The sequence below is a fragment of the Erythrolamprus reginae genome, chromosome 1 (genome assembly GCF_031021105.1).
Source record: "Erythrolamprus reginae isolate rEryReg1 chromosome 1, rEryReg1.hap1, whole genome shotgun sequence".
In the NCBI taxonomy this organism is placed as follows: Eukaryota; Metazoa; Chordata; class Lepidosauria; order Squamata; family Dipsadidae; genus Erythrolamprus; species Erythrolamprus reginae.
Window position 1 is genome coordinate 197,179,785 of NC_091950.1, and position 14,699 is coordinate 197,194,483.

The 14,699-nt window shown below is 42.5% G+C and overlaps 1 protein-coding gene across 1 annotated transcript in view; it reads left to right on the forward strand.

Moving 5' to 3' along the window:
- Window positions 1-2,553: 2,553 nt before the first annotated feature.
- Window positions 2,554-14,699, forward strand: part of DNAJC10 (DnaJ heat shock protein family (Hsp40) member C10) — a 36,029-nt gene continuing 23,883 nt past the window's right edge. The window contains exons 1-7 of the mRNA XM_070731878.1: window positions 2,554-2,771; window positions 4,608-4,718; window positions 8,996-9,359; window positions 10,587-10,752; window positions 11,803-11,853; window positions 13,316-13,398; window positions 13,973-14,104. Of these exons, the coding sequence (XP_070587979.1) occupies window positions 9,153-9,359; window positions 10,587-10,752; window positions 11,803-11,853; window positions 13,316-13,398; window positions 13,973-14,104 (639 nt within the window). The 5' untranslated portion in view covers window positions 2,554-2,771; window positions 4,608-4,718; window positions 8,996-9,152. The remainder of the gene's footprint in view (window positions 2,772-4,607; window positions 4,719-8,995; window positions 9,360-10,586; window positions 10,753-11,802; window positions 11,854-13,315; window positions 13,399-13,972; window positions 14,105-14,699) is intronic.

Here is a 14,699-nt window from a genome sequence, read left to right on the forward strand (position 1 = left end):
ACCGACGGTGGCGGTTGGACGTGCTGCTGGACGCCATACATGCTGGCGCTGCGGGGCTGGCATATACGGCGTCCAGCAGCACGTCCAGCTGCCACCATCAGGGCTCCCGCTCGCAGTCAGCCGAGAGAGAGAGAGAGAAAGAAAGAGAGACATAGCAAGAGAGGCAGAGAGAGAGAGAGAGAGAAAGAGACATAGCAAGAGAGGCAGAGAGAGAGAGGGAGAGAGACATAGCAAGAGACAGAGAAAGAGAGAGAAAGAAAGAGATATAGCAAGAGAGGCAGAGAGAGAGAGAAAGAGAGACATAGCAAGAGAGACAGAAAGAGAGAGAGAAAGAAAGAGAGACATAGCAAGAGAGACAGAGAAAGAGAGACATAGCAAGAGGCAGAGAGAGAGAGAGAGACATAGCAAGAGGCAGAGAGAGAGAGAAAGAGAGAGAGACATAGCAAGAGAGACAGAGAAAGAGAGACATAGCAAGAGGCAGAGAGAGAGAGAAAGAAAGAGAGAGAGACATAGCAAGAGAGACAGAGAAAGAGAGGCATAGCAAGAGAGGCAGAGAGAGAGAGAGAAAGAAAGACAGACAGAGAGAGAGAGAGAGAGAAAGAGAGATAGCAAGAGAGGCAGAGAGAGAGAAAGAAAGAGACATATAGCAAGAGACAGTGAAAGAGAGAGAGCAAGAGAGAAAAAAGCAAGAAAGAGATAGCAAGAGAGACAGAGAGAGAGAGAGCAAGAGAGAGAGAAAGACATAGAGGAAGGGAAGGAGGGAGAGAGAAAGAGAGCAAAAAAGAGAGGAGATGGAGAGAAAGAAGGGAAGGAAGAGAGAGAGAGAGAGAGAAAGAGGGAGAAATAGAGCGAAAGGGAGGAAGAGAGAATTTTTTTTGTCCAAACTTTTCTTTAGCCGCCTACCCCCCCACCCCCGTTCAATGTTCCCCAGGATTGAAAATATGAATAATGTGCCGCAGCTCAAAAAACGTTGGGAAACACTGCTCTAGGCAAACACAGCAAGGCAGAAAAGTAAAGGCAGAAAAGGGGCCATTGCCCAGGTACAAAAGAGGCAGGGGACCTCAAGTCTTTACAGTGGTGTGGAAGTCACCGTTTTAACCAGTGTAACAGCTCACTTTCAGAAATTAATTAATTAATTAATTCATTCATTCATTCATTCATTCATTTATTAGATTTGTATGCTGCCCTTCTCCAAGGATTCGGGGCGGCTCACAGCATATAATATAACAATACAGTACAATGGCAAATCTAATTAAATTTAAAATTACAATCTAAAAATCCAATATTTAAAAACAATTATACCAGTTCAGTCTTATCTCATTTCGTTGGCCAGGGGGCTGACACCTAATTGCCCCACGTCTGGTGACATAGGTGAGTCTTAAGACTCTTACGGAAGGCAAGGAAAATGGGGGCAGTGCGAATCTCCAGGGGAAGCTGATTTGATGGCCGGGGCCCCTACAGAGAAGGCTCTTCCCCTATGCCCCAGTAAGCAACATTGTCTGGCTGATGGGACCTGGAAATGGCCAACTCTGTGGAACCTAATCGGTCGCTGGTACTCATACCGCAGAAATTGTGAGCGCTTTGTCCCTGGAGGTTTTTAATTAGAGATTGGACGGTTACTTTGTCTTAAATGGCACTACTGTGATGGCGAAACTGTGGCACGCAGAGCCATATCTGAGGGCACATGAGATGTTGCCCTTTGTCAGCTCCAGCACGGATGTGCACGCTGGCCTTCCAGACGGAGGGGGAGGCTGTTTTTGTCCTCTCCAGCCTTCAGGTAAGCTTCTGGAGCCTGAAGATGGGAGGAAAAAGGACGCAATGGGCCTGCCAGGCGTTCAGAGGCTTCAGTGAGGCCCACGTGCATGCTTGTGGGGCAGTAAGGGTTGTGCATGCATGCGTGAGAGCAGGTATTGCATTATGGCTGTGGGTACCCACAAATGCTATCACCTGTGTGTGTGCCTGTCCTTTTGGCACCCAAGCAAAAAAAAAGCATCACCTGCATAGGATCTCCTGTTTGAAGGGAGGAGGGGTTGGACTAGAACAGGGGTAGGCAAAGTGGGCTCTTCTATGACCTGTGGACTTCAACTCCCAGAATTCCTGAGCCAATCATTCTAGCTGAGGAATTCTGGGAGTTAAAATCCACATGTCACAGAAGAGCCAACTTTGCCTACCCCTGGACTAGAAGACCTGCAAGGTCCCTTCCATCTACCGTAGCTCTACTCTGATTCTGGTTTGAACAACTACTAAACTACTTGTTATAAGGACAAAGAAGCTCATCCACCCGCCTTCCCCCCCCCCCAGCCCTCCCGGTCAATCGCATAAGGTTTCTGTCAGGTTAACCTCTGAATGAATGAGACATTCGCTTCGGAAAGAAGCGGCTAATAAGGAGGCCACGATCACGCTCCTAGCGCAGGAATCGGCTTCCGAGCAGCCATGCGGAAGGGCCCCTGCTGCCCTGGACTTCCTTCTCCGGAGCTACTTTTGTAAGTTTGCAGGGCTTCGCCCCCACCCCTCCCCCACAAGGGGCCTCTACCCTCATATTTCCCCCTCGGAAGACTCGGCAGCCGGAGCTGCGGCCACGTCAGCCCGTTTTGCCTTTTCTCAACTCCGCCCGCCACTCCCGCCGCCTTCTTCTTCTTCTCCTCCTCCTCCGGCTCCGAACCGGATCCGCCGCCTCGCTTTTCCCCCCCAGTCTTCGCCACCGCTCCCGGCTCCATCTCCGGCTCCTCCCCCTCGCCGGCACCAGCAGGCAGGGATCCCCCCAGCATCAGGTAAGGACTCCGGCTGCTGCTCCACCGGCCGCGGCCTTGGGACATTGTGTAAAACTGGAGCCGCCAAGGCACCCTGGCTTTCTCCGGCTGCCCCGATCTCAGCCCGGCTGCTTTGCCGGGAGAGTCTGCCGGCTTTCCTTTCCCGTCCCTTGGATGGAGGGCTCGGTTTGTCTCCCATGTCTTCCACCCCGCTTTCCTTTTTCCGCTCGCCGGCCGCCTCTTCTTTTATTTATTAATTTTGTCAAGTATGTATTGGCGGTATACAAAGATATAACAATGTTTATATACTAGTAAGAGAGAAACATCGGGACAGGGGACGGTAAGCACGCTGGTGCGCTTTCTAGGCCTTCTTATCCTCCACCGCAGCCCGAGCATGCCTTGCTCCGTTTTAAATCCCCGCCGCGGCTTCTGCACGGAGGCGTTTTCTGAGGCTGTTTTGTAGCCTTTCCTCCCACGTTTTAGGCCGGGGGAACCGTTGCATTGTTTCTCGAGATTCTGCTGCTGCCCTGCTTCCTATCCGCTATTGGTGACTCCTTTTTGTTTTTTTGTTTTAAATAAGCCAAGAGTTTTGCAATTAGAAAGTGATTTTGGCTGGTTTCCCTCAAGCCTCCACCCAGTGGGGTGTCAGCTATTTCTCCTCCTTAAGGATTATGGAGAGAGAGAAATTAGCAATAGCATTTAGACTTATATACCCTTTCATAGTGCTTATATAGCCCTCTCTAAGCCGTTTACAGAATCAGCCTATTGCCCTCAACAATTTGGGTCCTCGTTTTATCCACCACGGAAGGATGGAAGGCTTGAGTCAGTGGTGATATTTGAACTTCTGAACTACAGCTAGAATTTAGCTGACGTACTGTGCAGTGCTGCATTTTAACCATTGCCACCCTGGCTCTATAATAAAATTAAAAGTTGGAGCTACGGCTAGTCCTCGATTTAGGACCACTTGAGCCCAGAATTTCAGTTGCTAAGCGAGACAATTGTTAACTGAGTCCCCCACCCCCATTTTCTTGCCACAGTTGTTAAATGAATCACTGCAGTTAAGTTAGTAAGATGGACTTATGGACTTAACCTTGCGAAGTGAAACCTTTGTTAAATGAGACGTGCCCCATTGTATGACTTTTCTTGCCACTGTTGTGAATCACTGCCAACGTTAAGTTTAATATAGTTGTTAAGTAAATCAGACTTTCCCACTGGCTTTGCTTGTCGGAAGGTAGCAAAAGGAGATCACGTGACACCGTTGGGACACTGCAGTGGTCGCAAATATGCCAAGCGTCTGAATTTTGACTGTGGGCCCGTGGAGGTATGCTGCAGTGGTTGTACTTGAAAAACAAGTCAAAAGTTGCTTTTTTCAATGCCCTTGTAACTTTGAACCATCACTAAATGAACTGTTGTAAGTCAAGGACTATCTGTATAGAGAGGTAGTTGCTTTGGTTGATGGCTTCTATCATCCTTTGCCCTTGCTTTTTCTGGCTTGGAATGATGGGAATTGCCTAAATGTGTACCTGAGCTGCATCAAATTACAGGCCCAAAGCAGTGTTTGTATTGATTCATCAGTCCCCCACGAAGGCAAGGTGGATTATTAGTGCTCCAGAAAGGATTGGCAGGGTCCAGATTTATTAAGTCTCAACACGGTAGCTTCGTGAATATTTTTAAAGAACCAAGATGGCTGCTACTTGGCTTTTGAACCATGACCTAGGTTGGAGGGATGTTAGTACTTAAAATTATCACATTTATACTTTCCTTAGGTTTTTTTTTCAAAAACTGAAGATTTTAGTATGTGGTCTAGCTACTAAATCAATATTGATCTAAATCAACATTCTTTTGATTTCTCCTTAGGGTGAACTACAAGTAAGTGCATTTGCTCATTCCCTGTAGCCACGCTTCATCTGAATCTTGCAAAGCTGCTTTGCTGGAGTGCTTCTATCTTTGAACCATAGGAATAAATAGGTGAGCCTTTTCCTTACTGTGCAAGCATTCATAGTTGGCAGGGGTGTAGCTTTGTGTGCAAAAGAGCATATGCTCACAGCAGTGGTGGATTTCACTTTTTTCTTAGTACTAGTTCTGTGGGCATGGCTTCTGTGTAACTTGGTGGGTGTGGCAGAGAAAGGTTATTGCAAAATCCCCATTTCCTCCTGATCAGCTGGGACTTGGGTGGCAGAGAATAGATGGGGGGAGGGCCGGTCACAGGTGGTATTTAGCGTTTCTCCAAACTACTCAATATTTCAGCTACTGTTTTTCCGAACTACTCAAAATTTCCACTACCAGTTCTCCAGAACTGGTCAGAACTTGCTGAAACCCACCCTTGGCTCACAGGCTGAGAAAGTATTGTGTAGAACTGTTGATAAATTACTATATTACTGATCTAAAAGAGCTAATTGCATCAACGTTCTAACTCTGCTCCGTTAATCCATGTATTGAGTGCTTCACAGTTAGATTGTTGTAATGCTGAATAATGTGTGGTTTTGCTTCTGCTAGATCTAGAAGTTGATGTGGAATATAATATGGGAACATCAAATGGATCATTTGGCCATGTCGTCTGTTAAAGCAATTTTATTGACTGCCAGTTAATTTACTAAGCTAGGATTAAAATTTTGATTCCGGCAAAAAACCTGGGACCAGGATGTAGATCCTATCAAACATTAGAGAAGTACTCTTGAAACTGCTGTGTTTGGCAGAATGCCATTTTTTGATTACTCATAGTTGAGCCTATGGTGGCCCCAGCCAGGGATGGGATTCACATCATTTAGCTAAGGGTTCTCCCAGCAGCACCAAAAATGTGCATGCTTTGCTAATATACACCGTCTTTGTGCATGCACAAAACCTTCCGCTCAGGCACTCAGCTCGTACATGTGGCTTGAAAACGTGGCAGCACTCAAAGACCACCCTCGGTCTTTGCGCTGGTGAGCTGAGCTGTTGTTTAGCTCAGCTGAGGCATGGCAATGTGCTGTGCAAATCAGCTGACCTAAAAAGGGGGGGGAATATAGTACAAGGAACAGCGGAGGCAAGGGTGTGGTGCCAACCAGAGGTGGTATTTGCCAGTTCTCCGAACTGCTCAAAATGGCTGCTACCATTCGCCCGAACCGATTAAATATCACCTCCGGCCCCAGCTTTCTAAATGATCTTCCCCCTGAAACCTACGGGGTCATCTATATTTTATTCATTAGATCCTTGTTAAAAACTTTCAAGCCTCCACCAAATGAACGTTATGCACAAATGGTTTTATTTTCTTCCATTTTTGATAATTTTCATTCTTGCATTACTGCATTACTATTGCGTTATAAATACATAAATAACTGATTTAAGATATGGCTAAAGGGGAAACAATGTAAAAACCAGTTGAATAAATTAAATATAAAGCAGCTTTTCTAGGTTCTTGATAATCCCGGAATCCTTCAGGTTTTGAATTTGATTTACAGATTATTCGTCCCTAATTTACAACAAACTCTGCAGAGCTTGAATTGGCCCACAAGAGAAGATTTGTTTATGCGTTTCTACATTTTCTATTAGTTGGTAACAGTTTCATCAAGTTAAAGTACTTAAACTCCCATCCCTGCCTTTCGGGAATGATTTCTCACAATTTTTTCTTCCTAGCATTTTTTCCTGCAAGTGCAGGATCTGTTTTTTTTCAGATCAGCTGAGTGCTAATATGTCAGTGGCAACAGGATTTGATTAGCTGATTTGTCAGCCAACCATGAACTGAAAAAGAGTGAGTGGTCCAAAGTCTCCCAGCCAGCTTTCCTGCCCAAGGCCAGGCTAGAACCCATAGTTTCCTGGCTTCTAACCTGGTGTCTTAAACAAACTAAATTAAACTGATTCTCAATAATTTATTACATGGAGGCCACAACCAATTAATGGTCTTTCTAGGCAAGTGCTGGCGAATTATTTTGCAGTGGACTTTCCTGTCACTTGCGTCATGGTTCTTTAATTACATTCAGCTGGGTGAGATCATCCAAGGGCATGGGGTGAGGTATCATCAGTATGCTGACGATACCCAGCTTTACATCTCCACCCCATGTCCAATCAACGAAGCAGTGGAAGTGATGTGCCGGTGTCTGGAGGCTGTTGGGGCCTGGATGGGTGTCAACAGACTCAAACTCAACCCGGATAAGATGGAGTGGCTGTGGGTTTTGCCTCCCAAGGACAACTCCATCTGTCCGTCCATCACCTTGGGGGGGGGATTATTGACCCCCTCGGATAGGGTCCGCAACTTGGGCGTCCTCCTCGATCCACAGCTCACATTAGAGAAACATCTTTCAGCTGTGGTGAGGGGGGCATTTGCCCAGGTTCACCTGGTGCACCAGTTGCGGCCCTATTTGGACCGGGAGTCACTGCTCACAGTCACTCATGCCCTCGTCACCTCAAGGCTCGACTACTGTAATGCTCTCTACATGGAGCTACCTTTGAAAAGTGTTCGGAAACTTCAGATCGTGCAGAATGCAGCTGCGAGAGCAATCATGGGCTTCCCTAAATATGCCCATGTCACACCAACACTCCGCAGTCTGCATTGGTTGCCGATCAGTTTCCGGTCACAATTCAAAGTGTTGGTTATCACCTATAAAGCTCTTCATGGCACCGGACCAGGGTATCTACGAGACCGCCTTCTGCTGCATGAATCCCAGCGACCGGTTAGGTCCCACAGAGTGGGCCTTTTCCGGATCCCATCAACAAAACAATGTCATTTGGCGGGGCCCAGGGGAAGAGCCTTCTCTGTGGCGGCCCCGGCCCTCTGGAACCAACTCCCCCCAGAGATTAGAATTGCCCCCACCCTCCTTGCCTTTCGTAAATTCCTTAAAACCCACCTCTGTCATCAAGCATGGGGGAACTGAGACATCTCCCCCTGCCAATGTAGTTCTAGTGCATGATATGACTGTATGTATGTTTTTATATTGGGGTTCCTTGCTTTTAGATTTTTAAATGTATAATTGTTATCTTAGATTTTAATTATTAGATTTGTCAATATATATTGTTTTTATCACTGTTGTGAGCCGCCCTGAGTCTGCGGAGAGGGGTGGCATACAAATCTAATTAATAATAATAATAATAATAATAATAATAATAATAATAATAATAATAATAATAATAATAATATGTAAGGAGAGAACCTGGAACTTTCTTCCAGCGCCCAGTATATGCTTTGTTCCTAAAATTATGATTCTTCCTCTTTTTTTTCTGTTTTTGACTGAGTATTCCTAATATGTGGGTTATTTTACACTCAATGAGAATACAGAATAACAGAATTGGAAGGAAACTTGGAGGTTTTAGACCAACTCCCTACTCAAGCAGAAAGCCCTATACCAGTGATGGGGAACCTATGGCACACGTGCTACAGGTGGCACACAGCGCCCTCTGTAGGCACGTGAACCATACTTCAGTTCAGTTCTGCCGCACATGTGTGCATGCCTACCACCGGCCAACTGATCATCAGGTCTCTGCTGCACATGCACAGGGACGTGCAGGGGGCATGTGTGCATGCGTGGGGGTGGGTGGGGCACGTGAGGGTGCATGCATTGGGGCAGAACACGTACACGGGGCCGCGCTTGCATTGCATTTTGGGAATTCAGGTGTGCGCGCGTGCATTTGCGCTTTGGGCACCCGGTCCAGAAAAGATTAGCCATTACTGCCTTATACCATCTCAGACAAGTACCTGCCCAGTCTCTTTGTAAAAATCTCCAATGTTTGAGCACCCACAATTTCTGGAGGCAAGCCATTGCACTGATTAATTGTTCTCATTGCCAGCAATTTTCTCCTTAGTTCTAGGTTGGATCTCTCCTTGATCAGTTACCCTCAGTTACTTTTTTGTCCTATCCTCGGGTGCTTTGGTGAATAGGTTTGATCCCCTTTTCTCCGTAAACAGCTCCTCAAATTTTGGAAGACTGCTATCATGTCAGTCTTCCAAAATTTGTCCTTCTCTTCATTAGGCTCGACATTGTAGTCATAGCTTTTGCTCACTCCAAAAGAAATGTTCATTTTTGTACTTTGGTTGTACTGTCTATTATCACTATTGCAAGATATTTTGTACGAAGGAGGATATGGACAGTTTACAGCAATAGAGAAAAGGAATTAAATTTGAGGAAGTTCCATTTATGTCTCTTTACAAACAAGATAAAAACAGCAGTGTTGTGTTGAATGCTTCAAAGAAAACTCGGGGAACTACTGAGGGAACTCATGTCATGAATTTGCTGTGGAATATGCAGAACCCTAAAATCTGTTTGTTGTTTCTCTAGGCCCTGTCTATTTGAGAAGCACACATTTCTATTCCTGGATTATGACAGCAAAAATCCTACAAGAAGCTTCTTCAGAAATATATGCAGCCCAGGTTACATCAGAGCAAGAGCTATTAAGTCGTCTGTGAAGTACTGTATACTTGACATTATATTCATAATGGAGAGCTCAATTCCCAAAAGACAATGTGTCAGAAACTTTATAAAAATTGCCTCCTTGTACTTCATTTTAATATGGCTTGTAGCTTTAGTTGATCCAACTCAGGATTATTACAGTTTACTTGGAATATCCAAAGAAGCAACAAGTAGGGAAATTAGGCAGGCTTTCAAAAAGTTGGCTCTAAAACTACATCCTGATAAGAACCAGGTAGGTAGGCTTATCAGTAAATGTTTTCCTGTTAACTAAGAAATGTTCATGCAGATGTTTAAATATCTTGGTGTAATACCTATTTCTTGATTAATTGGTATAATTGTTTCAAAAAGTACAGTGTATTATGTTACAGTTGTAGAGTCTTGAGCTTCCTATATAAGCAAAAGGAAAATACCTACAACTTCCACAGTTAGTACTTCTCTGTTTTTTTCCTGCTTCCAAGAAACCATTTCTCTTCATATTCAACTTGATGCTTCTTGTGGACTACAGTTCCAGAGGTTGTGGTCAAATCTATTTGATTATATAATCTACACCAATTTTTCTCAACTTTGGCAAGTTTAAGATAAGTGGACTTCAACTCCCACAGCCAGCATCATAAAGTTGCCAAGGTTGAGAAACACTAACTTATAGCGCCCAGGTAAGTAATAATAATAGATCCATGCAATATAATCCATCATACTACTTTTATAATAGGAGCTGCAGTCTGGCATCAATAATAATAATCACTCTGACAACACTGTGCATGCATTTCAATAAAATGAACAGATGGTGTTCCTTTAAAAATAGGTCACACCTTGTACAGGTTTGCTGTGCAATGTGACATTTCTAACTTGAATTACGCACCCAACAATAGAATCTGTCTTAATGCTGTGGGCATAATAGCCGCGTTTGTTTAACTTCAAGCTCAGAGATGGTGAGATTTCTGCCTATCTCTCCTTAGCAGTCTTTCAGACAGAAGTTGCCTCTGATATGTGAGCTATAAATAGAGAAATAAATGAAAAGGTTCAGAAACAAGCAAAATTATACCAGTATGTAGGAACTTAAAAGTCGTATCACCAACTGCTTATTAATTCTCATGCTACAGTTCACTTAAAATTGAATAAAATAAAATAAGTAAAACAAACTTAAAACAGTCATCAAAACACTCATGCACACACACAAACCCTACTGTAACAAAGTTGTGATATTGTTACAACTAGTAGTAAGATAGTCAAATTATCTTCCGACATGTCATAGCCCATCCTGTTCAGCACTTGTCAGAATCCTAGGTCATGTCTTCAGCTGAAGTTAGCAAAAATGTAATGAGCTCTCTTGACATATGTATAAGAGAGTTTAAAATTGATACAATGGCAGTGTCAAAACGTTTTTGAAAATTGAAATGCCTGAGCAGATTTCAATGTTTTTCTCAATATTTTAGTTTTAACACTAGCGTGCTTTCTCCAGAACAATCCAGAGGCACATGAAAATTTCTTGAAAATAAACCGAGCATATGAAGTATTAAAAGATGAAGATCTGAGAAAGAAGTATGATAAATATGGTGAGAAAGGTCTGGAAGATCACCAGCAAGGAGGTCGCTATGAAAGCTGGCACTATTACCGCTATGATTTTGGTAAGATGTTTTTTCATAGGTAAAACTGAATTGTAACCTATCTTCTTTGGTTTATTTACTTTAAAAAAAAAAAAACTTCAAAGGAAAAGGTTGGCCCTAATTTGCACACTAAAAGGTGTAGGAGAATTTAAGTCTTAATTAGGAGCATGGGTGTTATGTGATAGCATATTATGTACAGTTGGCTTTTTCGATTACTTTGGGAATAGGACATCCACTATATTAAACTTGTTTTGCCATCACAGTTGTTAATGAGTTGTTTCATAGTAAGTTCTCAGATTGCTTTCAGATTGAATAAAAGTCTCCATTTAAAATGGCTTCTTGGTATGGGTGGCCAACTGGCAGTCCACTAGCCAGCCATACATACAGTACATACGTGCATATCAAATACAGTTCTCCTATGTCAGGTAATGCAGAGCCCAGACAAAGAATAGTAGAAGTAGCAGATAAAAGAAATTAAAGGAGAAGTGGGGAGGCAATATAAGAGAAAAGGATGGTAGATCTCTGTTGCTGGGTGGCTGAGGGGATATTTCAGTGTAAGTCTTATCTGGTGAAAAAGATGGTTAGCCCTTTGGTCTCAGACATTGTCTTAATATACTCACAAATAAGTGGTAGAGTGGTGGTTTCTTTCCACGTTTTTGTATTTTGTGTTCTTGACAGTAAACCAAATTAGTGAGATGAATCTTTTTTCATTGCTCTGTGATGTTAGAAACTTGACAATGTTGTAATATATGACAGAATGAGCTATGAAACTCAATTTCAATTGAGCCAAAAATTAAAATGTACTGTCTATGTGTGAATGAAATGTAGCTTCTCTGCTTTAAAGAGATGCATTATAGTCATTATTGCTGTGTTTCTTATGATAAGATTTGGTTATTATAAAATATTCTAAGAAAGAAAATAGAACTTAAAGTATCTCACGGTTCATGGGTTAATGGTCTCTAAAGTATATATGAGCAGAGGAGTAGTAATTGATTATTAGTATTAAAATGTTGTATAGCTGGATTAAATGGACTTCTAAAAATGCTAACCCAGTGCTTTTTTTTAAACCAGGTATCTATGATGACGATCCTGAAATCATAACATTAGATAGAGGAGAATTTGGTAAGTCATGGAATTTCCTAACATTTCTGCTTCCCAATTTCTTTATTGCGTTGTTTTTTATGACTATTTTGTTGTTACTGTAAAGATAGTAGAATGTCTTTTAGAATCCATGTGAGGTGCTCTTCAAATATATATTTTTATTTGCACCTTCTCATTTAGTGATTACAATTATTAAATTGGAAGTGAAACAAACACTGAGTGAAATGACCATTAGGTGACTGAGAGAGACATACATACACTGCTCAAAAAAATAAAGGGAACACTTAAACAACACAATATATTTATGTTGTTTATATATATCCGCTTTATGTATGGTCTGTATAATTGTTTTTTATATTAAATTGTTTTAAATTGTTTTAATGTATTGGATTGGATTTGTACTGTTTCTTGTTGTGAGCCGCTCCGAGTCTTCGGAGAGGGGCGGCATACAAATCTAATAAATGAATGAATGAATGAATGAATGAATGAATGAATGAATGAATGAATGAATGAATGAATAAAATAAATAAAATAAAATATAACTCCAAATAAATCAAACTCCTGTGAAATCAAACTGTCCACTTATGAAGCAACACTGATTGGCAATCAATTTCAGATGCTGTTGTGCACATTCAACTTTGTACAGAACAGAGTATTCAATGGGAATATTTCATTCATTCAGATCTAGGATGTGTTATTTGACCATTCCCTTTATTTTTTTGAGCAGTATACTTTGTGAAGATCACTGCGTGCTGCCATTTCATTCAGATAAAATTATCTGATGAGGCAAAGTGCTAGGTTCTGCTGGTCTGATCATCTTTCAATCTAATTAGCCATGTATCATGTGTTTTAAAGTATGGGAGGGAATCTAGCTCCTTCCCAACCATCAAGGTAAATAACTGTGGATTATAGGAGTTGTTCAGCTGGAACTTGCAAGTTTCAGACTCATTTTTAAGACCTTTTAAATTAGCATATATACTGTACTGTAAGCCAGGAGTGTCAAACACATGGCCCTCAGACCAAACCCAGCCCACTATAGGCCACAGAGTTGGCCTGTGGGCCATCCTGGAAACAACGAGCGACCGGCCCCTACTGCCCTGGGCTCAGTCATACCCACCCAGTCAGCTATGATAACCAGGCCATGCCCACCAAGGGCAAACAAAACCCTGACACAGCCCATGACGGGGTTCAAGTTTGACACCCCTGCTGTAAGCATATAATCCTCCCCCAATGGGATGGGCTACAGGGATACTCCAATTCCTTCCACATACTTTATCCTTCAATTCCCATCATCTCTAGAACAACAGCATGTTGACTGGAAGACATGAAAAATCCTACTCAGCTGGATGACATTGGTTTAGGAGAAGACAAGGCTAATCTACGTGCTCCCACTCCCCCCCCCCCGCCCCCCCAATTATGCTTGTCTGGAAATTGTTCAGTAATAAACATAATGTTTTCATCCTCATTTTTCCTTTGTTGATAGATGCTGCTGTTAGTTCTGGAGAACTGTGGTTTATAAATTTCTATTCTCCTCGGTGTTCACATTGTCATGATTTAGCACCCACGGTAGGTTTCCACTGTAGGAGTGTTGCCATTACATTTATGATTCTGTGTCTGTATCTATGTGTGTGTGAGAGAGAGAGAGAAAGATAGGGGGGCAAGTAGAGAATGAAAGAGAGGGTGGGATAGAATTCTAGAGAGCTGATTGAGGGGAAAAGTGAAGACTTTGAGAATAAGACGAAGCTGCATACTTCTGGCATGGACTAGGACTATATTTCTGCAATACAATGATCTCTAGCCTGTTACATGTTTTAGCAAGAATATAGGCAGTGTCTTGCAGTCTGCCACCATTTCTTCTGAAACTGTTCTGCTAGGAGTCATATCAAAAATTACTCTACCATTTTGACCATCTATGAGAGCATGTAGTGATGTCGAACAAGAGTAAAGAATATACTTGGTAGTGGGGGTGATGTCATTATTCATCTAACTTAAGAAGAAAAAGTGGGGCTTTGTAAACAATACTAGCAAAGAAATATTTGAGTTACACTTAAGGGAACAGATATTGAAATCATATCATTTTTAAGCATTTCTAAATAGGATGAAAGGCTGAAAAAAATAATCATTTTTTTCTCATTTGAAGTGGAGAGAATTTGCTAAAGAAATGGATGGATTAATACGCATTGGCGCCGTCAACTGTGGTGATAACAGAATGCTTTGCCAGAGCAAGGGAATCAATAGCTACCCCAGCCTCTATGTCTTCAAAAGTGGAATGGTAAGTAGGCACAGAACCTAGCATCCCATTACATTCCATAGAGCCGTGGTGGCAAAACTATGGCACTTGTGCCAGAAATGGCACACTGAGCCCTTTCTTTGGACATGTGCACCGTCGCCCTACCTCAGCTACCTGGTTGTCGGGTGTCTGGTGCATATGCACACCTTCCAGTTTGGCCACTCTGTGACAAAAAGGTTCGCCATCACAGCCATAGAGTAAAGTTTGAAATAACTCTGCTGCCCTCGGGGAACTTTGGCAGGAAAAGAAGTCTTTCCCCATTTATTAGATACTTGGGGCCAAAGCTTGTCTTAGTTCCATGGTGATGTGTAACCTCAAGCCCAAGCACTTGAATACTATTGCAAGAGGCTGTACCAACTTTTTGAAAGGAAAGATTGGTTTCCCCCGTAATTTATTTCTTAACTGAGAAGGATGTCTTAGATTTTCTCAGAGAATATGCAGATTTTTTTCCTCTATCCAGTCTTCAGTTGACATAAATTTAGAATTGCCTTCTTTTGAAATAAGGCATTTGATAGAAAGCATTTGATGCCGGGAGGAAACTTGAAATAGTAGGCCATTGTTCATACATTGTCTAAGG